Source organism: Strix uralensis, chromosome 3 (genome assembly GCF_047716275.1).
Source record: "Strix uralensis isolate ZFMK-TIS-50842 chromosome 3, bStrUra1, whole genome shotgun sequence".
NCBI classification, from domain to species: domain Eukaryota; kingdom Metazoa; phylum Chordata; class Aves; order Strigiformes; family Strigidae; genus Strix; species Strix uralensis.
In genome coordinates, this window is record NC_133974.1 from 3884 (window position 1) to 27463 (window position 23580).

General features: G+C 59.0%; 1 protein-coding gene across 1 annotated transcript; it reads right to left on the reverse strand.

Moving 5' to 3' along the window:
* Positions 1-11766: 11766 nt before the first annotated feature.
* LOC141941236 (uncharacterized) lies at positions 11767-23030 on the reverse strand. The gene is made up of 9 exons (XM_074863595.1): positions 22990-23030; positions 22854-22886; positions 22578-22641; positions 22371-22487; positions 21629-21825; positions 21179-21360; positions 13588-13725; positions 12442-12472; positions 11767-12264 (listed from the first exon to the last, which is right to left on the reverse strand). The coding sequence occupies exons 1-9, from the start codon at positions 23028-23030 to the stop codon at positions 11871-11873; spliced, it is 1197 nt and encodes a 398-aa protein (XP_074719696.1). The 3' UTR covers positions 11767-11870.
* Between the last annotated feature and the right edge of the window lie 550 nt (positions 23031-23580).

Below are 23580 nucleotides of genomic sequence, written 5' to 3' on the forward strand. Positions count from 1 at the left end.
ATAACAGTAGCATGGAAAAAAGAGGTCCAGGTGACGGGCAGAAAAGGACCGGGACGCACAAGACGTGTGACAGGGCCCTGAAGGCCCAGGACTCACCGCAGCTCTCATTCTCGGCACTGCCGGGAGAATTTGACGGGTCAGATGCTTCTTTCTCCTTCCTTCCTCCTGTCCCTCTTCTTCTTCTGAAAATCCAGTCGCCTGGCTGTCCTCCCCCTCAAAGAATACGCGGGTGTCTCTCACCTCTTACAAGACCAGGCTTCTGACACACGCAGCCTCGCTTGCTCGCGCACTACGCGGCCGTACCGCGCTTGGGGTGACGCACGCAGACCCTGGGTGCACGCTGGCGGTCTGACTGTGAAGAGGGCTCCTTCCTCACGCAGAGAGGCAGGCTCTCTCTTCCTGCACTGGGAGGCGGGTGCTGCACAGATGGTCTTGATTTTCTCTTTCTTCCGCTTTCTCTGGTCTCTCCAGCTTCAGCCGCGGCAGCTCCTGTCCGCTGTCCACAGCCGGGAAGGGCTCCGCCTGTCCCTTTTTGCCCCCGTGCCGTGAGAAGCGCAAGGCCAGGCAGAGATACCTCACACAAGCCCGAGGTGGGCGCAGTCAACAGCACCCCTGGGCAGGAACAGACAAGCGCAGCCTCAGCACGGCCTCTGGAAGAGGGAAAGAAGCAGCACTGACCATTATTGCTGTAGATCGCACGCGGCCGGAGCCCCACCTTCCACCTCCCACCGCGCAGCAAGGCATCACAGACCCCATGGACACCTACCAAGGTGGGTGTCCCGTGCAGAGAGCCCACGGGGCACCACAGAGACGTGGGGAAGGCACCGCATACAAGACAGAACACAGACACCACAAACGACACGAGGACACAGACACAGGCCAGAACATGCACGTCCTGTGGGACAGACCCTGCTCTCTTCCCACAGACTTAAGGAAGCCTAAATAGCCCTCTCCACAGCCCTGATGGCAGAGCCTCTGCTGGCCCCACCCTACCCACGGCTTTTGCCCCTTGACTTACCTTTCAGAGAGCACGCTCCAGAATCCATCCTCATCAGGAGCACGTCATCTCACTGGGATGCTCCCGCATTCAACAGGTTCCTCTCCATCACCCGCAAGACAGAGCGCCGCCAGTCACCGCAGACGTGGAGTTTGGCCTGGTGCACGCCGGCCTCCCAAGCTTCGGGGTCCCATGCCACCCCGACACCCACCCCCTCCTTTCCCCCGCAGCCCCCAGGGCCCTCCCACAACCCTCCGCCTCTCACCTGCCTGCAAAACCAGCCAAACTGCATTCTGCTTTTGGCCCCCAAACCAGCTGCCTTAGTGCCTCTTTCTGAGCCCAAAAACCTGCCTGCTGAGCCTCTTCTCAAGTCCAAAAAATGCACGACTTGACCTCTGTTTCTGAGCCCAAAGCCACACAACTCCGTCTGTTTCAGAGCCCCTCAATCAGCCACACGCGTCTGTTCTCAAGCCCCAGGAAGGCAAAACGTTGCCTCCATTTCTGGCCCACGGCACAGCTCACCCCGTCTGCTCTCTGACCCCCTCCGCAGTCCCCACGGGCGATGCCGAGGGGGGGGGGGGGGGGGGGGGGGGAGGGGGAAATGCAGCCACCCCATAGCCCTGCACTCCCAGAGACCCACGGGCAGGTTTGGGAAGCGCTTGGGGATTGCGGCACTTCCGGGGGCCGCCATCGCGCATGCGCACTGCCGGGGCACGAGCACACCGGTCCTGGGGGAGCCGCGGGCAGCCCGCGGGAAACCGCACGAACCCGCCACAAAACCGCCCCTCGCGCTGCGCCGCGGGGCCGCGCCGGTAGCGAGGACTGTGCCGTGCCGCGCGCGCGCGGGAGCGACGCAGCTGCCGGGCAGCCGAGTGCGCAAAAACTACAGCTCCCGGCGTGCCCCGGGGAGCCAACATGGCCGACCGGAAGCCCCGCTCACGTGACTACAGCGCCAGCCACGCCGTCTACGCACCCGGAAACCCGGCCCCGCGCGGCCCCGGGAAGCGCCGCCGCCACCCGGCCCCGACCCGGAGCGGCTTCTGCCGCCGGTCCCGCTGCACTGCACGGCCCGCCCCGTCGCGGCTCTCCTCGGCAGCCGCCAGGCGACCGACCGCGCGGCCCCGCTCCCCTTCTCTCTGCTGCTCCCTCGGCTCGCACCGGCTCCTCCTCCAGCACCGCCCCGGACAGGGAAGGGCCGCTGCCCGCAGCCTCACTGCCCCCCCCGGGGGCTCCTCCAGCCCGGCCCACGCTCCCTCCCTCCCCCCCGCGGTAACTCTAGCGACCAGCACCGGGATTAAGGCCAGGCAGCGTGTCCTCAGTGCAGCCTCTGGAAGAGGGCAGAGAGCAGCAGCACTGACCGTTATTGCCGCTGATCGCCCCCGGCACTTGTTCACGGGCGGCACCGGCGCTGCCGTTCCGCGCTTTGCGCCCCGAGCACCCGCCGACAGCGCGCACGGAGTGGGGGCGGCACTTCCCGAGCATGACCCCGGGCACGGCAGTGCGCGGGGAAGGTGCGACCCCGAACAGAGTCGGGGCGGAAACAGTGACCCGCGGCAAGGTTCAACCCAGAATAGGGTCCGCGCGGAAACAGTGACTTGGGGCAGATACTGGGGGGTGAATGGGTGGAAGGGGTGTGGTTGCGTTGTGCTTGGGTTGTGATTTTTCAGCTGTGAAGGGAGGTGAAGTTGTTTTGTGAAGGGGGGGTTGTTTGGGGGTGGTTCATTTTGTAGTGGTGTAAGAGTTGTGTATGGAAAAGAACAAAAAAATAATAAGGCCGGTGCAGCAGTAGAATGTGGCCAAAATGCCTAGGAGTAGTCAATTTTATTTTTTAAAATCAAAATTTCATATATTTCATTACTCCCAGGCCACAACCCGTGCTGTTAATTCCCTCTTAACTAAATAGAGGGGGACTTAACTAAACAGAGAGGGACTAAGGGAGACAGAGAGAGACAAAGAGTCAAAGCGAGACAGAGAGAGACAAATACAGACAAACACCCAGACAGAGGCTAAGGCAGAAAGAGAGTCAAAGTCAGAGAGACTCCAAGACAAAAGTCAGACCCAGACAGACAGAGAGTCAAAGTCAGACACAGAGGGGCAAAGTCAGACAAGGAGTAAGACAGAGGAGCAGAGTCAGACACAGGTAGAGAGAGAGACCAAGTCACACATCCAAAAAAACCACACAGGAGCCAACCCCCCCAACCACACCTTTATTAAAGCTACATTACAAAACAGCTTTTACTTCTTTAATAAAGTTAGAACCAAGAGCACATACGCTTTCATTGAGCCTACATTGATCAAAACCCTTTATTTACTTTGGAAACCTTACAAGCACTGCAAGCACCTTCACTACATGCACATTACAAACCACCTTTTACATACTGATTAAACCTTGGAACCAACAGCAAATACAACTTTATTGAACCTACCTTACACAAAAACTTATGGACTTCAAAACCCCTACAACCATGATGAGTGCTTTACCTACCACTATTACCTCTCACAGCACTTATGGTCATTTCACACATGACCATTAGCATCATGTCTTTACTCACTAGATTCATAACTGTTTAGAGACTATGACATACGTGACTCCAGCAACACCATTCCCAAGGACCACACAAAACCACCCTGCCTGCAAAAATGCCATCCCTAGACTGCTCCATGTCAAAACACGGGCAACAACTGTCACCTCGCTGAGTGGCTAGGACCCGGGTGAAAAATAAAATCCCCCAGTTGGGTTTTTTTTTTTTTTCCTAACTACTCAAAAAACACCACCTGCAACAAGAAAACCCACATTACATTATGCAGTCATGCACAGGCAAACACATTGTAAACACAACACGCATTCAGCTACCCCACTAACCACCCCCTGCTCTCAGCAAAGCCATCCCCCTCCCTGACAACCACAACACACCCTCACCCCGTGGGGGCATGGCTCCTCGGGAACGCTATTCCCGGGGGCCTCCAAAATCGCCCTGCCTGCAAAAACTGAGTCCCTACACCGCTCCGCATCCAAACATTGGCAACGATCGTCGCCTCACAGAGCAGCCGGGACCAGGGAAAAAAAAAAAACAGCGGAGGGGGGGAAAAAAAAAAATCCCCCCGCTGGCATTTTTTATTCTATATTTTTTTTCCTAAGTATTCAAGAAACACCAACTACAACAGAAAAAACCATTACATTGCGCAGTCATGCACAGGCAAACACATTCTAAACACACCACTCATTCAGCTACCCCACTAACCACCCCCTGCTCTCAGCAAACCCACCCGGCCATCTGACCCCCACAACACTTCCTTGCCCCATTGCTGCGGCACTCCTCAGAACTTGCTTCCTGAAGGCCTCCAAAATCACCCTGCCTGCGAACACCACGGCCTGAGCCTAACCTCCACCCAAACGCTGGCCATGAACATCACCTGACAGAGCAGCCAGGACTAAGCGACAATAAACCAGGTCAGGGAGATAAAGAAATCCCCCTGCTCAACAGTTTCTTCACTGTTTTTAAAAGACGCATTAACTCTCGCTACATTCAGTATACCCTGAAATGAAAAACATCCTCACATACAAGGACAGACACCTTCTGAAACTAACACTCATTCAATATCTACTCTATCTAACCATCACCTGTCAGTGGGGCAGACCACCCCAACACCATAACCATGCCTGGAACTGCACCACCATACACCTCAAGCCATCACAACCGCTTCACGTGATTCCACACCACAGGCCCTCATAGCTGGAAGAAGAGGAATATGTTTCCCTCTGTGTACCACTCCCGGTACTTCTTTGCTTTATTTTGTACACTGCGGCAAATTTCATGGAAGGATTGGCTTCTGGAATCGCGGTGGCCCTATTGTACCTGCAAAAGCCAAAAGAGGGAACTCGAGCCTGCTTGCTGATAACCACTGGCCATATTAAGAAAATACTTAAACAGAAATACAACAAACATGGGGAACCCGAGGGGTTACCTCAGGGATAAAGGACACTGTCGAACGCCTGCAAGGAGCAGAGGAAGAAACCAGAGAATACTGAAGAGCTGGTCGGAGCAGTGTAACCTTTACCACGGGAGCGCTAGTAACAGCACGCGCGCCTTTCTGCCTTGGCTCCCCAGCTGTCAAAAGGGTTTAACGACCCTTGTCTGGGTCTCGTGCATGTATGTCTTTAAGGACTTAGCACAGGGATGATCTCTGTAGGTGAGTCCATGTCAAATGGAACGTGGCACTGGTTTCCTCAGCGCTACCGCAATACGAATCGCAATTGGTATTTCTGAAGGGTAACTGAGTCTTCACCTGGGATTTTTAGCTACATACGAGATCTGAAGAAACTCTTGGAGAAAGACTGATCCCGGTGGAAGTGCAAGCTACTTCTCCACTGCGTTTGACATCATGAGGTGCTCGGGCGGCGGCCCGTCACTCACACCTGCAAGGCTTTCGGGAAAGAAGGAAAAAAGCCAGCCAGGCTCTGCAGCCTTTTAGGGAAAGAAAGCGTTAGCCTGACACGTGATTGTCATTGGTTCCCGGGCATTCTCTGAGAGTTGCCCCCCGAGGGGGGATACTGCCCCCGGCCACCTCCACTCCCACTCGCCAGCACTCACCTGCCAACACAACTTCTGAGCTGCAGATGAGCACAACGGGGCTCCGTTGCCTCAAGTTTGGGCACAGGCAGGGCAAACCCTTCCTGAACCGCTCAAGTTTTATTAGAGAAAGTTCAGGAGAAAGGAAGGGAGTGGAGGAAAACACTCCATGGTTGTGGAGTGGCAGCTGCTGCTGCTGCTTCACTTCCTTCACGGAGCTCACGGGTGTGCTGCACTTCTTGGCAGCTCGCTCAGGCACGTTCCGGGGTCTGTCTCAACTTTAACGGCATTAAAATAGAAGGTTAAGAAGTGAAGCGGTCGTGCCGATCGTTTACACCTTTACCGGTAGCAGCACCTTGCATTTCTCAAAAGGAACCTTTCCTGCTTTTGCCCCCAACTGGGCAGCAATTTGACCCCAGTCCACTCCAACGAACACCTTCGCTGTGGAAGCGGCACTCAAACTCACAAGTTCGCGGCGGTGACGCTTTCTTTTGACTTTCCTAAGGCGCAGGTTTGCAGCGCTTCTCGGAAGGACATGGGAACACTGCAGTTACTGACGGCCTCCTCAGCCTCGAGATGCAGAAGGATGGAGGCCGAGACAGTCAGGGAGGGCCAGGACCTTGTCCGCTCTCAGAAACCCTCCCCACTTTGCTCTGCACACCAGTCCCGTGCGGAACACGCGCAGCCGCGGCTCTGGCTGGCCCGAAGGCTCGCCCGTCCATCCCCTTGCCAGGAACTAGCGCCCCGCCGGCTACAGCTCAGCCCAAAGCCAAACCAACATAAAATCGCTCCTACGGCGACACCGTCCCACCACCAACCTCGTCTCTGGAAACCGCCACCTGATCTCCCCCTCTTTTGCTGATTAGGGGTATCAATTAAACTCAGACACCAGAGTGAAAAGCGCAGGCATCTTTTACTAGAAATAACTAAATAATGTAACAGAATAATACAGAAAACATACAGTAAGAAAACACAGAATAGTGCACTCAAACAAACAGGAAAATACAGGGTAATGCATCAAATCATTACTACCCGAGAGAGAGGGAATAGCGATTAAGAAAGACCCATCACCACTTGCACCCGTTCCCATCATCCAGACCCGCAGGCGCTGGGCAGCCCCGGTTACAGCGAGGATTTGGAGAGCCTTTCCCGGCAAGTGGGAAGTCCTACGCGGTGCGTCCACCCGTAGGTGAGGCTTCCAAAGTCGCTGTGAGCGGGTCCAGCCTTATATACCCAAAAATCAGCAAGCCAGAATAGCTGGCACCTTTGATTTGAGCGGAAATATCTGGTTTCAATCTCACATTAGATTCCCCCAGAGCCTGGCCAGGGCTCAGGGGAGAAGCTAAGGGAGTTCCTCGGCTTATCTAATTGCATTAGGCGCAAGGTCTCGCATCAGGCCACAGCGACAGACAACGGTCTCCATGACCCTGTTGTTTTATCCACACACAAAGAAAGATAAATATACATTCAAGATAGCTACGTCTTCCATACGTATCTCGCTAATGATTACATACTGAGTTAGCAGCTTCGGCTCAGGGCCTGCTGCTCAGGCTTCAACACTTCCACTTTTTACATCAGAACCGTGCAGGTGCTGAAAGAGAAGCATTCAGAACAGGGGAAACCACCTCCAAATCCCTGCTCCCGACTGCTCTTCCCCCGGCATGCCACACAGCCTCAAAGGACACTTCGGGTGGCTGCAGAGCCCTCCCTCTCCGCACAGCTGGTGCGGCCACAACAAACTAAAAAAAGGAGTTTCCTGACAACTTCAGGGAGTCGAGTCAACTTCAGGTGGATTTGGAGCAGTTTCTACAACTCTGGGGAACTGCCAAGAACCAAATACCTGCTTGAGAGGCACAGAAAACATCCCCAAAGGGGCAGGGATGCTTGAGGACTGCTTTCTCTCGCTTCTTTGGCAGCCCGCTGCCGCTCATCCCCCCGCTCGCTCTTACCTTTGCAGGTCCTTCTGCATGCGATGGTCGTCTCTTCCTTGTTCACCACCAGCTGCTGCAATGGCAGAAGGACGCCGTCGGGTCTGAGAGGGACGCCGGCCCCCGGACAGAGCTCGCCACAGCACCACCCGAATCCCAGACGCCCTCCCACCCACAACCCCGTATAACCTAACACCACCACCACCCCCCGCCTCCCCCCCCAAAAAAAACCTCACAGATCACCTTTTCTCACCCAATCGACGCTCCGGGGCTGCCACGCGTGCAGTGCCGGCCGGCGCTGGAGCCGGGCTCGGAGTCGGGAACTCTGGACAAAGGGGAGCTGGGCACACAAAAGCGGCGGCCAAGGAAGCTGCGCCCCTGCTTACAGGGGGCTCGAGCCGCTGCCGGCACTGCAGAGTGCCCGGGCCTGCAGGTCACTGGCCAGCCCCGGACTTACAGGGCAGCCTCTGCTGGCTGCCCACCGCAGGCAGCCCGCCCAGCCCTGATTACAGGGCGGCCGAGCGGCTCCTGGGGACAGAGGGCTCCACGGCTCGTGGCACTCGCCCCGAGTACAGGGCGGGCACGCTGGCAGGTCGCCAGCCAGGACAGGCGGCCACCCAGGCAGAGACCCGGGCCCTGAACACAGGCGGGTCGCACGCTGGCCGCGCTACGGCCACGGGGCTTCGCTCTCTCCTTCGAAAGGAGGGGCAAGGAGGGGCAAGCCGGGACTCGCCCTCCGCTCGCGGGCTCAGAGAGGACCGACCCCCTGTTGCTGCACAGAGCCCTTCTTTCCCTCCCGGGAAGTTTAAGCTAAGTACACTGCAGCGATTTCAACAGGGGCCTAAACGAGAAGCTCATTCGCTCGCTCACTCACACACACAGACACAGGCAGGCACACACACACACAGACACACACACACACACACAGGGACAAACAAAACTTCCCGGAAGAGAGAGCGAGCTCTGTGCAGCCAGTGTCTGGGGAGCCATCCCTTCCCACGAGCAGGAGAGCAGAGCCCCAGACCTGCCCCGCAGGACGCACGCAGGCCACAGCGACTCAACGTGCCGCGGGGCTTCACGGGGTGGCCAAGCGACAAATGCCGTGACACGCCCCGACTCCAGGGGGTCACGCTGGCCAGGCCGCCAGCAGCCAGAAAGCCGCCGGGGCCGGGGACACAGACACAGCCCTCCCCTGCTTACAGGGCGGGCGTGGGGTCCGGAGAGCCCCACTTCCCCCTTGGCACGGAGACAGCGCCGCTCACTGTCCTGACAGGGCCGCCCTTCTCTCCGGGCAGCCAAACCGTGGGGCAAGGTGGCAAAAGACCAGAGACCCGAGCCCTGCTTACAGGGAGGTCACCCAGCGCAGCGCCGGCCAGGGCACCAGAAGTGCCGGCAACGGTCTCGTGCGACCGCAGCCCCGCTAACAGGGAGGTCCCCTTTGTCCAGAGCTTCCTTCTCTCGCCCCGCTCCTCTCTTCAGCCCACCGCTCCTCACGATGCCTCGTCTTTCTTCTCCAAGAGGAACTGCTTGGAAGGAGAGTGCAGTCAGGCGCCAGCTCCCCCACCCAGAGGATGGAGCAGAGGCCCCAGCCCCGCTTCCAGGGTGCTGGCCCAGCTCAAAGCACTGCCAGGCCTGCCCGGGCCGGACCTGGGCCCGGCTCGCAGGCACCGTTGCCTCGCAGCCTCCTGCCTTCCCCCGTGCCTCTCTTCCTCCCAAGCTGCTCCTGGGGCTGACAGCACACAGAAAGAGGGCTAGGGCTAGGGCAGGGCACGCCCAGCCCTACACGTCTCAGCCCCACGCCTCTGAAAGGCCGGGGCCAGGGACACCGGCCTGCTCGCAGGGGAGGGTCCCTCGTCCCTCCCAGCACCTCCCCTTAAGCACAGGGGATGCTCACAGCCTTCCTTACAGGGGGTTCTCCCTTGGCTCAGCCCGCTCAACGAGCCCCGTGCACTTCAAGGCTCCCATCTACGCTCGAGTTATGGGCTGGCCGTCCTGACTGCAGCTCACCACCACGGTGGGCTTTAGGAGCCCAGCTTCCCGCCTCGGCTGCGGAGACGGTGCTGCTCACCCCCCTCAGACGCTTGCCACCTGCCCGGGCAGCCTAACCATGGGGCAACGTGGCAAAAGGCCGGCAAAAACCCAAAGACCCGAGCCCCGCTTACAGGGAGATCACCCAGCACAAAGGCGGCCAGGGCACAATGCCGGCCAGGGCACCAAGCCGGCCACGGCACCAAAGGTCCTGGTGACACCCTTGCGCGACCAGAGCCCAGTGACAGGGTGGTCCTGTTGCCCAGAGCGCCCTTCTTTTGCCTCCACTTGTTGCCCAGACTTCCTCCGCTCCTCCCCCCGCTCTCTCTTGCCTTTGAAGGTCTTTCTGCACGCGATGTTTGGCTCTTCCTTCTTCTCCGCCAGCTCCTGTAATGGCAGAAGGACGCCGTCAGGTCTGAGAGGGACGCCGGCCCCCGGACAGAGCTCGCCACAGCACCGCCCGAATCCCAGACACCCTCCCACCCGCAACCCCGTATAACCTAACACCACCACCACCCCCCGCCTCCCCCCCCAAAAAAAACCTCACAGATCACCTTTTCTCACCCAATCGACGCTCCGGGGCTGCCACGCGTGCAGTGCCGGCCGGCGCTGGAGCCGGGCTCGGAGTCGGGAACTCTGGACAAAGGGGAGCTGGGCACACAAAAGCGGCGGCCAAGGAAGCTGCGCCCCTGCTTACAGGGGGCTCGAGCCGCTGCCGGCACTGCAGAGTGCCCGGGCCTGCAGGTCACTGGCCAGCCCCGGACTTACAGGGCAGCCTCTGCTGGCTGCCCACCGCAGGCAGCCCGCCCAGCCCTGATTACAGGGCGGCCGAGCGGCTCCTGGGGACAGAGGGCTCCACGGCTCGTGGCACTCGCCCCGAGTACAGGGCGGGCACGCTGGCAGGTCGCCAGCCAGGACAGGCGGCCACCCAGGCAGAGACCCGGGCCCTGAACACAGGCGGGTCGCACGCTGGCCGCGCTACGGCCACGGGGCTTCGCTCTCTCCTTCGAAAGGAGGGGCAAGGAGGGGCAAGCCGGGACTCGCCCTCCGCTCGCGGGCTCAGAGAGGACCGACCCCCTGTTGCTGCACAGAGCCCTTCTTTCCCTCCCGGGAAGTTTAAGCTAAGTACACTGCAGCGATTTCAACAGGGGCCTAAACGAGAAGCTCATTCGCTCGCTCACTCACACACACAGACACAGGCAGGCACACAAACACACACACAGACACACACACACACACACACACACACACAGGGACAAACAAAACTTCCCGGAAGAGAGAGCGAGCTCTGTGCAGCCAGTGTCTGGGGAGCCATCCCTTCCCACGAGCAGGAGAGCAGAGCCCCAGACCTGCCCCGCAGGACGCACGCAGGCCACAGCGACTCAACGTGCCGTGGGGCTTCACGGGGTGGCCAAGCGACAAATGCCGTGACACGCCCCGACTCCAGGGGGTCACGCTGGCCAGGCCGCCAGCAGCCAGAAAGCCGCCGGGGCCGGGGACACAGACACAGCCCTCCCCTGCTTACAGGGCGGGCGTGGGGTCCGGAGAGCCCCACTTCCCCCTTGGCACGGAGACAGCGCCGCTCACTGTCCTGACAGGGCCGCCCTTCTCTCCGGGCAGCCAAACCGTGGGGCAAGGTGGCAAAAGACCAGAGACCCGAGCCCTGCTTACAGGGAGGTCACCCAGCGCAGCGCCGGCCAGGGCACCAGAAGTGCCGGCAACGGTCTCGTGCGACCGCAGCCCCGCTAACAGGGAGGTCCCCTTTGTCCAGAGCTTCCTTCTCTCGCCCCGCTCCTCTCTTCAGCCCACCGCTCCTCACGATGCCTCGTCTTTCTTCTCCAAGAGGAACTGCTTGGAAGGAGAGTGCAGTCAGGCGCCAGCTCCCCCACCCAGAGGATGGAGCAGAGGCCCCAGCCCCGCTTCCAGGGTGCTGGCCCAGCTCAAAGCACTGCCAGGCCTGCCCGGGCCGGACCTGGGCCCGGCTCGCAGGCACCGTTGCCTCGCAGCCTCCTGCCTTCCCCCGTGCCTCTCTTCCTCCCAAGCTGCTCCTGGGGCTGACAGCACACAGAAAGAGGGCTAGGGCTAGGGCAGGGCACGCCCAGCCCTGCACGTCTCAGCCCCACGCCTCTGAAAGGCCGGGGCCAGGGACACCGGCCTGCTCGCAGGGGAGGGTCCCTCGTCCCTCCCAGCACCTCCCCTTAAGCACAGGGGATGCTCACAGCCTTCCTTACAGGGGGTTCTCCCTTGGCTCGGCACGCTCAACGAGCCCCGTGCACTTCAAGGCTCCCATCTACGCCCGAGTTATGGGCTGGCCGTCCTGACTGCAGCTCACCACCACGGTGGGCTTTAGGAGCCCAGCTTCCCGCCTCGGCTGCGGAGACGGTGCTGCTCAACCCCCTCAGACGCTTGCCACCTGCCCGGGCAGCCTAACCATGGGGCAACGTGGCAAAAGGCCGGCAAAAACCCAAAGACCCGAGCCCCGCTTACAGGGAGATCACCCAGCACAAAGGCGGCCAGGGCACAATGCCGGCCAGGGCACCAAGCCGGCCACGGCACCAAAGGTCCTGGTGACACCCTTGCGCGACCAGAGCCCAGTGACAGGGTGGTCCTGTTGCCCAGAGCGCCCTTCTTTTGCCTCCACTTGTTGCCCAGACTTCCTCCGCTCCTCCCCCCGCTCTCTCTTGCCTTTGAAGGTCTTTCCCCACGCGATGTTTGGCTCTTCCTTCTTCTCCGCCAGCTCCTGTAATGGCAGAAGGACGCCGTCAGGTCTGAGAGGGACGCCGGCCCCCGGACAGAGCTCGCCACAGCACCGCCCGAATCCCAGACACCCTCCCACCCGCAACCCCGTATAACCTAACACCACCACCACCCCCCGCCTCCCCCCCCAAAAAAAACCTCACAGATCACCTTTTCTCACCCAATCGACGCTCCGGGGCTGCCACGCGTGCAGTGCCGGCCGGCGCTGGAGCCGGGCTCGGAGTCGGGAACTCTGGACAAAGGGGAGCTGGGCACACAAAAGCGGCGGCCAAGGAAGCTGCGCCCCTGCTTACAGGGGGCTCGAGCCGCTGCCGGCACTGCAGAGTGCCCGGGCCTGCAGGTCACTGGCCAGCCCCGGACTTACAGGGCAGCCTCTGCTGGCTGCCCACCGCAGGCAGCCCGCCCAGCCCTGATTACAGGGCGGCCGAGCGGCTCCTGGGGACAGAGGGCTCCACGGCTCGTGGCACTCGCCCCGAGTACAGGGCGGGCACGCTGGCAGGTCGCCAGCCAGGACAGGCGGCCACCCAGGCAGAGACCCGGGCCCTGAACACAGGCGGGTCGCACGCTGGCCGCGCTACGGCCACGGGGCTTCGCTCTCTCCTTCGAAAGGAGGGGCAAGGAGGGGCAAGCCGGGACTCGCCCTCCGCTCGCGGGCTCAGAGAGGACCGACCCCCTGTTGCTGCACAGAGCCCTTCTTTCCCTCCCGGGAAGTTTAAGCTAAGTACACTGCAGCGATTTCAACAGGGGCCTAAACGAGAAGCTCATTCGCTCGCTCACTCACACACACAGACACAGGCAGGCACACAAACACACACACAGACACACACACACACACACACACACACACAGGGACAAACAAAACTTCCCGGAAGAGAGAGCGAGCTCTGTGCAGCCAGTGTCTGGGGAGCCATCCCTTCCCACGAGCAGGAGAGCAGAGCCCCAGACCTGCCCCGCAGGACGCACGCAGGCCACAGCGACTCAACGTGCCGTGGGGCTTCACGGGGTGGCCAAGCGACAAATGCCGTGACACGCCCCGACTCCAGGGGGTCACGCTGGCCAGGCCGCCAGCAGCCAGAAAGCCGCCGGGGCCGGGGACACAGACACAGCCCTCCCCTGCTTACAGGGCGGGCGTGGGGTCCGGAGAGCCCCACTTCCCCCTTGGCACGGAGACAGCGCCGCTCACTGTCCTGACAGGGCCGCCCTTCTCTCCGGGCAGCCAAACCGTGGGGCAAGGTGGCAAAAGACCAGAGACCCGAGCCCTGCTTACAGGGAGGTCACCCAGCGCAGCGCCGGCCAGGGCACCAGAAGTGCCGGCAACGGTCTCGTGCGACCGCAGCCCCGCTAACAGGGAGGTCCCCTTTGTCCAGAGCTTCCTTCTCTCGCCCCGCTCCTCTCTTCAGCCCACCGCTCCTCACGATGCCTCGTCTTTCTTCTCCAAGAGGAACTGCTTGGAAGGAGAGTGCAGTCAGGCGCCAGCTCCCCCACCCAGAGGATGGAGCAGAGGCCCCAGCCCCGCTTCCAGGGTGCTGGCCCAGCTCAAAGCACTGCCAGGCCTGCCCGGGCCGGACCTGGGCCCGGCTCGCAGGCACCGTTGCCTCGCAGCCTCCTGCCTTCCCCCGTGCCTCTCTTCCTCCCAAGCTGCTCCTGGGGCTGACAGCACACAGAAAGAGGGCTAGGGCTAGGGCAGGGCACGCCCAGCCCTGCACGTCTCAGCCCCACGCCTCTGAAAGGCCGGGGCCAGGGACACCGGCCTGCTCGCAGGGGAGGGTCCCTCGTCCCTCCCAGCACCTCCCCTTAAGCACAGGGGATGCTCACAGCCTTCCTTACAGGGGGTTCTCCCTTGGCTCGGCACGCTCAACGAGCCCCGTGCACTTCAAGGCTCCCATCTACGCCCGAGTTATGGGCTGGCCGTCCTGACTGCAGCTCACCACCACGGTGGGCTTTAGGAGCCCAGCTTCCCGCCTCGGCTGCGGAGACGGTGCTGCTCAACCCCCTCAGACGCTTGCCACCTGCCCGGGCAGCCTAACCATGGGGCAACGTGGCAAAAGGCCGGCAAAAACCCAAAGACCCGAGCCCCGCTTACAGGGAGATCACCCAGCACAAAGGCGGCCAGGGCACAATGCCGGCCAGGGCACCAAGCCGGCCACGGCACCAAAGGTCCTGGTGACACCCTTGCGCGACCAGAGCCCAGTGACAGGGTGGTCCTGTTGCCCAGAGCGCCCTTCTTTTGCCTCCACTTGTTGCCCAGACTTCCTCCGCTCCTCCCCCCGCTCTCTCTTGCCTTTGAAGGTCTTTCCCCACGCGATGTTTGGCTCTTCCTTCTTCTCCGCCAGCTCCTGTAATGGCAGAAGGACGCCGTCAGGTCTGAGAGGGACGCCGGCCCCCGGACAGAGCTCGCCACAGCACCGCCCGAATCCCAGACACCCTCCCACCCGCAACCCCGTATAACCTAACACCACCACCACCCCCCGCCTCCCCCCCCAAAAAAAACCTCACAGATCACCTTTTCTCACCCAATCGACGCTCCGGGGCTGCCACGCGTGCAGTGCCGGCCGGCGCTGGAGCCGGGCTCGGAGTCGGGAACTCTGGACAAAGGGGAGCTGGGCACACAAAAGCGGCGGCCAAGGAAGCTGCGCCCCTGCTTACAGGGGGCTCGAGCCGCTGCCGGCACTGCAGAGTGCCCGGGCCTGCAGGTCACTGGCCAGCCCCGGACTTACAGGGCAGCCTCTGCTGGCTGCCCACCGCAGGCAGCCCGCCCAGCCCTGATTACAGGGCGGCCGAGCGGCTCCTGGGGACAGAGGGCTCCACGGCTCGTGGCACTCGCCCCGAGTACAGGGCGGGCACGCTGGCAGGTCGCCAGCCAGGACAGGCGGCCACCCAGGCAGAGACCCGGGCCCTGAACACAGGCGGGTCGCACGCTGGCCGCGCTACGGCCACGGGGCTTCGCTCTCTCCTTCGAAAGGAGGGGCAAGGAGGGGCAAGCCGGGACTCGCCCTCCGCTCGCGGGCTCAGAGAGGACCGACCCCCTGTTGCTGCACAGAGCCCTTCTTTCCCTCCCGGGAAGTTTAAGCTAAGTACACTGCAGCGATTTCAACAGGGGCCTAAACGAGAAGCTCATTCGCTCGCTCACTCACACACACAGACACAGGCAGGCACACAAACACACACACAGACACACACACACACACACACACACACACAGGGACAAACAAAACTTCCCGGAAGAGAGAGCGAGCTCTGTGCAGCCAGTGTCTGGGGAGCCATCCCTTCCCACGAGCAGGAGAGCAGAGCCCCAGACCTGCCCCGCAGGACGCACGCAGGCCACAGCGACTCAACGTGCCGCGGGGCTTCACGGGGTGGCCAAGCGACAAATGCCGTGACACGCCCCGACTCCAGGGGGTCACGCTGGCCAGGCCGCCAGCAGCCAGAAAGCCCCGGGGCCGGGGAAACGGCCCTCCCCTGCTTACAGGGCGGGCGTGGGGTCCGGAGAGCCCCATTTCCCCCTCGGCGCGGAGACAGCGCCGCTCACTCTCCTGACAGGGCTGCCCATCTCTCCGGGCAGCCAAACCGTGGGGCAAGGTGGCAAAAGACCAGAGACCCGAGCCCTGCTTACAGGGAGGTCACCCAGCGCAGCGCCGGCCAGGGCACCAAAGGTGCCAGCAACCGTCTTGTGCGACCGCAGCACCGGTAACGGGGAAGCACCTTTGTCCAGAGCTCCCTTCTCTCGCCCCGCTCCTCTCTTCAGTCCGCTGCTCCTCACAATGCCTCTTCTTTCTTCTTCAGGAGGTGCTGCTTGGAAGGACAGTACGGTCAGATGCCAGCTCCCCCACAGGGAGGACAGAGCGAAGCCGGCCCCCCCCCCGCCCATACCCCAACACCCCCCCTCCTCCCCCCCCCCCCGAGAAAACCTCACAGATCACCTTGTCTCAGCCAATTGATGCCTCAGTGCTTCCTGCAGGGACGACTGCGATGGCCACTCATCTGCTGCGGGCTCCTGGCTGCATCCAGCGGGGCCTTGGACCCTCCTCAGCCCCTGAGGCGACGGCGCCCGCCCCCCCAAGCGGGTCCAGTCCACTCCCCGCCCGCCCGCGGCGACGGTGCTCCCCCCGCTACCGCCTCAGACGGCGACGTCGCTGCCCCCCGTTCCAGACTGCGACGCCCCCCGCGTCGGACGGCGACGGCGCTCTTCCCCCCACCCCTCCCCCCCCCGGCGGCGACGGCGCTCCCCCCACCCCAGGCGGCGACGGTGCTCCCCCCCACAGACGGCTCCACACCACCCCCCGCCCGCCCCGCGGCGACGACGCTCCCCCCCGCCTACGGCGACGTCGCTGCCCCCCGTTCCAGACTGCGACCCCCCCCGCGTCGGACGGCGACGGCGCTCTTCCCCCCACCCCTCCCCCCCGCGGCGACGACGGCGCTCCCCGCCCCCCCCCGGCGGCGGCTTCCCCGCACCCCAGGCGACGACGGTGCTCCCCCCCACAGACGGCTCCACACCACCCCCCCGCCCCCCCGCGGCGACGGCGCTCCCCCCCCGCCCCAGACACGTCCCACTACCCTTCCCCTCAGGTGGCCGCTCCGCCCCTCACAGCGGCGCTTTGCCCGGAGCGCCCTTCTCTTTCCTGCACTTGTTGCTCAGACTTCCTCAGCTCCTCCTGCCGCTCTCTCTTGTCTTGCGGGTCCTTCTGCACGCGATGTTTGTCTCTTCTTTCTGCTCCACCACCAGCTGTTGCAAGGGCAAGAAGACGCCGTCGGGTCTGAGAGGGTCGCCGGCCCCCGGACAGAGCTCGCCACAGCACCACCCGAATCTCAGCGCCTCCCCCGCCCCGCCCCGCCCCGCCAAAAACTCACAGATCGGCTTTTCTCACCCAGTTGCTGCGCCAGTGCTTCCCGCAGAGACGACTGCGACCGCTACTCCTCTGCTCCGGACTCCTGCCCGCGTCTGGCGGGGCTGGACCCGCCCCCTTCCCCTCAGGCGGCCGCTCCGCCCCTCACAGCGGCGCGCGACTTTCCCGCCCTTCCCCTTCCCACAGGCGGGTCCCGCCCCCTTCCCCTCAGGCGGCCGCTGCGCCCCCACAGCGACTTTTCCGCCCTCACTGTCTATTACCTGGGCTACAGTACTTCATTTCTTGTGGCCTTTCTGAGATATAAGCATTATACGTCAGGCATCTTTTTAGAGCCAAAGGCACCTTCACACACACCAATAGCGAGCAAAACTCCTGGAGATGGGAAATTTAGAGCAATGCAGGTTAAGGAGATAAGAGAGAACATTATTACATAGCCACGACTGTTGCGAGTGCAGTGGAAATCATATGTCAAACAGTGAGCCAAAGTCAGACAAGTAGCATAATGACAGCTCGCAAAAGCCCTGCAAAAGACACCGAGGACGAGGTGATTGCTTTATCTCCCCAGATCGGTGTGTAGCTCGGGGGGGGATGTGGGTGGAATCACACCTAGCACCAAGCAGCCCAACAAGGAGGAGCGGGGAGGGGTAAGAATTGCACCACCACAATCCACCCCGTGACTAAAGTCAATTTATCTTGTCCATAGAGTGGCAGTGGCAACTGAGGCACGGACTCGCCATGAATATAATATTAAGAATATATAAAGCCATTGCTTATAGGTTATGTGGTCTTGACAGACAAAGGACACCGCATCCCAGTGTCAGCACCTTCTGTAAAAACTGCCGCTTTTGGCGGGGGGGGGGGGGGGGGTGGGGGGGGGGGGGTGGGGGCCTAGAGCGGGGTGCCGGGCTTGGCCTGGTGCGGGGCTTGGCCGCAGGCGGTCGCCCCGCGGCGGGGGGGCGGGGCTCAGGGAGGCCCGGGGCGCTTGCAGGTGGGGGGGCGTGAATGCTGAGTACAGAGATCCACACAGTCGGTTTTCCAGATAGAATACTGTGCCGGCGTTAATACCGTTTTTTAAAAGTGCCAGCCAATCCCATGGGACCAATTGACATCCATGAGCGATTGCCTCCAGTATACCTGTTGTAAATGAGTTTAAGTCTGTCCTCATTAACGGTCTTCTGTAGTTCTTTAATAACAGAAAAATGCAGTCCTTCACAACGTGGCTGACGTCCTGGCTCATAAATTACAGGAGCAACAATCTTTCTTGCCATGTCCATATCCCCTTGCGCCAGGGCTTCTTGCCTCACTTTTACCCACGATCATCCCCAGCTAAGGGAGGACAGAGCCCAGGTTGTCTTTTAGGATTTACAGTGTCAGGGTCTAAAAGATTATCACAGTCTAGAGACCCAGCATATAAATCTTGCTCCCGGGGTTCAAAATATGCGTCCTTGCCCTCTGGGTTCTCATTCTCTGTGTTAACAGTCTGGCCGCGTTCATTATTTTGTCTTTTTATTATCTCAAAATCTGGATCTCAAAAAAAAAAAAAAATAACCTGCTTTATTATCTGCAACCTCATTCCCTCGGGTTGCACAGTCCCACAGTCTTACTCCTGCTTTATCCCATATCGGAACAGTGAATATAGTAACCGCGGCTGCTACCCACTTTAAAATTCTCTTCAAGGCATGCAGATTAATATGCACCTTATATTTAGCTAACAGTCTTTCCATCAGTGCAAGCACTGACTTTTCTTCCGAGGGTATTGACCTACCCATCGCTTCCCCACAGCTCACCTTGCTCACACTGCAACGGTGATTGATGCCGGCTCCTGCTTCCTTTCAGCAGCTACCTAAATCCTGTGGGGTTTGCCACCGCAGTGATCCAAGCTAATCACGCCTATCGCCGCCTCACACGGGGCACCATTTGAGGCAACTTGAGGCACGGACTCTCCATGAAGTCCAGAAGGAAAAAAGAGACTTTATTGTTACAATGGTACATACTTATGCTCTAGGATGCTGTCAGTAAAGCTCTTACTTCATAGTTACCAAATCAGCAATTAGACAGCTACCAACCTTTTCTCCTATCAGCATCAGACCACTCTAACATGCCCTGTGCAGACCAATCACCCTCTCGTTCACGCGCTGTTTTCGCAGCAGTAACTTCTCACAATTCAGTACTTTTCCACAGTTCGGTGTTGCAGCTGTCTGTTGTTTTTCCCTGCCACCTTGGCACTACTCAGCAGTTTCTTATCTTTCTTCTAAGGCCTGTTTTTCATCAAAGCCTAGCTATTTCTCAGAGGCTGTGCAAGGCTGACAGGCCAATGCCTCCCACAAGCGACAGTGTGGTTGCCTCTTGCCTCTATGCCTATAAACAGAGGATGCCATAATCCAATTATAACTGAAGGCAAGTTTGTGTTTTATTAGCTGCTATTAAAAAAAATTATTTTAGGGAAGCATACACACAGGGATGCTTTTGTAACTGAGTGATCTGTTTAACCATCCTCCAAACCTTAATATACAATACTATTAGAAGTAGTAAACATATTAAAGCTGGAATTAGGAAAATCAGACCGAGTGAAACATGGAATTGAACAGTCCTGTTGGTGGTGGTGACCATCCAGATAAGTTTTCACACCATCGATGTTCTTCAAGGAAAGAAAAGAGAACTGTCTCGGGGGGGGGGGGGGGGGGGAAGGCTGAACAGGTTACCCCTTAGGATACAGGATAAATCCATCTCGTACTGAGTTTCTTTTACTCCATTGTTGTCACTAGCATCCCATGCTAGAGGTAGGGGGGGTGCATCTAAAATTGGTGAACGTTTAAATGGCTGCTGTAATGATAGTGCGTCAAGTATTAACAGGCATTTGTAATTTAGATATGTTTTTAATTCGAGTATCAGAGTTTTAATCGCTTCTTCATGTTCTGAATGCCAACTCCACCGTTTTCCTTTTTGTAAAAGCGAATACAGTGGACAGGCAATGGAGAATCCAGGTACCTGTTTTCTCCAATATCCTAAAGTACCCATTACAAAGCTGTTGTAATTTTTTTTTCTAGATTGGGGCATTTCTGATTGTTTCTACCCCCCTCTGGGAGTCTGGTAAAGGTATGCTGGCTACCCGCCCATGTAAATGCAAATTTTTGTTTTGCCTTCTTCCCCTAAGGGAAAAACCATGTCTTTGACACGTAGCACTGCCAGCCAAGGACGTGCAGGGACTTGCAGCCTAGTCGTTAAGGCTGCATTGTTGGGGTCTGCCGCTGACAATGGGGCTCTATTTAAGCACTTAAATGCCCATAATGGCCTGTTCAACGCCACCTCCCCCTCTGGTTTACTGAGTGGCCAAACAGGAAAATTGGGGTGGGGGGGGGGCGGGCGAGTTCGTTCTGGAAGTAATCTGTCGTTTTTCTAAATCTGCAATAGAAAGCTGCTTAGCAACTTATTTACTTACTTCTAGCAAGTTATAGTACTACTTATAGTATTTTTTAATATTGCTAAGAATCCTGCTTGCCCAGACTGTTCTGTGGAATTTTACCAAGGACTGCCGTGTTCATCAAAACAAAGCAGTTTACTGTGAAAATCTACCAAGAACTGCAGTGTTCAGCAAAATATCATGTTTTTGTCCTCGAGGAACAGGTATGCTCTAACTAGCTGGGCCTCGGTAATGAGTAAAGATAGACATATACGGATGGTAGAAGTTTCATTGCTTCCCTTAAATAAGATAGCATGAGTAAACCGGCTGAAAAACATTTTTGTTGTTCAAGAAATTGGCTAAGAGAATCTGCGCGTGCTCCGGGGAAAAAACAAGGTGAGAAAGACTACGAGCCTTCCTCCCAAAGACCCCGAAGACGCCCCCCAGGAGGCAATGCACAGGTGCAAAGATAACATAAACTGCTGACACCAGCCTCTAGAACTAACCCAGCCTTACTCATGCATATGTATGTTTGTGTTATGTAATCCAGTGAATAAGTGTATCCACACTCTATAATGTTTTGGTAAAATGTGCTGTTGGTGTGCAAGGTTTGTGGAGAAATCCCCTTGCACCCCGGCCGGAGTAAAACATACCTGCTTTATAACTCCATTTCGAGTTGTAGAGTCTTTTTCCGCGAATCAAAGGCCACTGCAGATCCATTGCAAGCAGCAGGGAAAACGACAGTTCAGCGAGGCCTGTGCTGGTCATTATCAGCATCCCGTGGTGCTGACGGCTGCAGTCTCTGTTGTGGCATAACTTCGTCAGCCAGAGCTTTCTGGGGGGAGGCAGAGTAAAGTCCACGACCCCCACGGCTCCCGCAATGCCGACACAGCAGCTGAGGTACTGGCACCCACGGGCACACCGCCCCCCAGCCCGGGGCAGTCCCTTGCCAGCTCTAACCCCCCCCCCCCGCTTTCCTGCCTCCCTCCACCCTGCAAGGGCATTTCAGATGCCCTCTCGGACTGTCCCTTCAAACCACCCAACCACGCAACCCACTGAGCACGACCACTGAGCCCTAAAAGCCCTGACCACTGCAAAATTACCTTCTCCTCTTCTTCAGGAGCGCTGCGGCCGGAGTAAAGCAGCAGGCGCTCGGGATGGCCTTGAAGCCTGGGGCAACTTTCTCACGCCTGTGGTAGCTCACGGCCCTGGATGTGACAGCTGTGACTCCAGAACTGCAGAACGGTTTGAGGTGGGAAGGGAACTCTTGCAGGTCATCTGGTCCAACCACGCCCTGGAACTAAGAAGTAGCCACAGCGAACAAAAGAGGGGACGATTTAAAAAGACAGAGAGGGCACTAAGGAAAGAGAAAAACTCACTAAAAAGACACTGAAGGGAAAAAGAACATTTTAAAAGCAACAGGTGTTGGTGAAATAAAGGAAAAAATGATCACACAGGGATACCGAACTAGAACAGAGGCACAGAAAAGAAAATTTAAAAAGCGGCAGCACTAAGGAAACACGAAATAGCGACAGCAAACTAAAAGACGTAGAATGAAAATTTAAAAAGCGACGACACTAAGCGCAGAGATGGAAGATGAAAAAAAGGAGGGAGAGGCAGGACAAAAGCACAGAGAGAAATGAGAAAAGGGAGCAGTAGGACAAGAGAGAGAAAGTGAGAAAGGAAGGGGGAGCAGGACAGAAGAATAAAGAAGAGGAGAGGTCTAGGAAAGGGGCGGGGGCGGCAGAAATAACAGTAGCATGGAAAAAAGAGGTCCAGGTGACGGGCAGAAAAGGACCGGGACGCACAAGACGTGCGACAGGGCCCTGAAGGCCCAGGACTCACCGCAGCTCTCATTCTCGGCACTGCCGGGAGAATTTGACGGGTCAGATGCTTCTTTCTCCTTCCTTCCGCCTGCCCCTCTTCTTCTTCTGAAAATCCAGTCGCCTGGCTGTCCTCCCCCTCAAAGAATACGCGGGTGTCTCTCACCTCTTACAAGACCAGGCTTCTGACACACGCAGCCTCGCTTGCTCGCGCACTACGCGGCCGTACCGCGCTTGGGGTGACGCACGCAGACCCTGGGTGCACGCTGGCGGTCTGACTGTGAAGAGGGCTCCTTCCTCACGCAGAGAGGCAGGCTCTCTCTTCCTGCACTGGGAGGCGGGTGCTGCACAGATGGTCTTGATTTTCTCTTTCTTCCGCTTTCTCTGGTCTCTCCAGCTTCAGCCGCGGCAGCTCCTGTCCGCTGTCCACAGCCGGGAAGGGCTCCGCCTGTCCCTTTTTGCCCCCGTGCCGTGAGAAGCGCAAGGCCAGGCAGAGATACCTCACACAAGCCCGAGGTGGGCGCAGTCAACAGCACCCCTGGGCAGGAACAGACAAGCGCAGCCTCAGCACGGCCTCTGGAAGAGGGAAAGAAGCAGCACTGACCATTATTGCTGTAGATCGCACGCGGCCGGAGCCCCACCTTCCACCTCCCACCGCGCAGCAAGGCATCACAGACCCCATGGACACCTACCAAGGTGGGTGTCCCGTGCAGAGAGCCCACGGGGCACCACAGAGACGTGGGGAAGGCACCGCATACAAGACAGAACACAGACACCACAAACGACACGAGGACACAGACACAGGCCAGAACATGCACGTCCTGTGGGACAGACCCTGCTCTCTTCCCACAGACTTAAGGAAGCCTAAATAGCCCTCTCCACAGCCCTGATGGCAGAGCCTCTGCTGGCCCCACCCTACCCACGGCTTTTGCCCCTTGACTTACCTTTCAGAGAGCACGCTCCAGAATCCATCCTCATCAGGAGCACGTCATCTCACTGGGATGCTCCCGCATTCAACAGGTTCCTCTCCATCACCCGCAAGACAGAGCGCCGCCAGTCACCGCAGACGTGGAGTTTGGCCTGGTGCACGCCGGCCTCCCAAGCTTCGGGGTCCCATGCCACCCCGACACCCACCCCCTCCTTTCCCCCGCAGCCCCCAGGGCCCTCCCACAACCCTCCGCCTCTCACCTGCCTGCAAAACCAGCCAAACTGCATTCTGCTTTTGGCCCCCA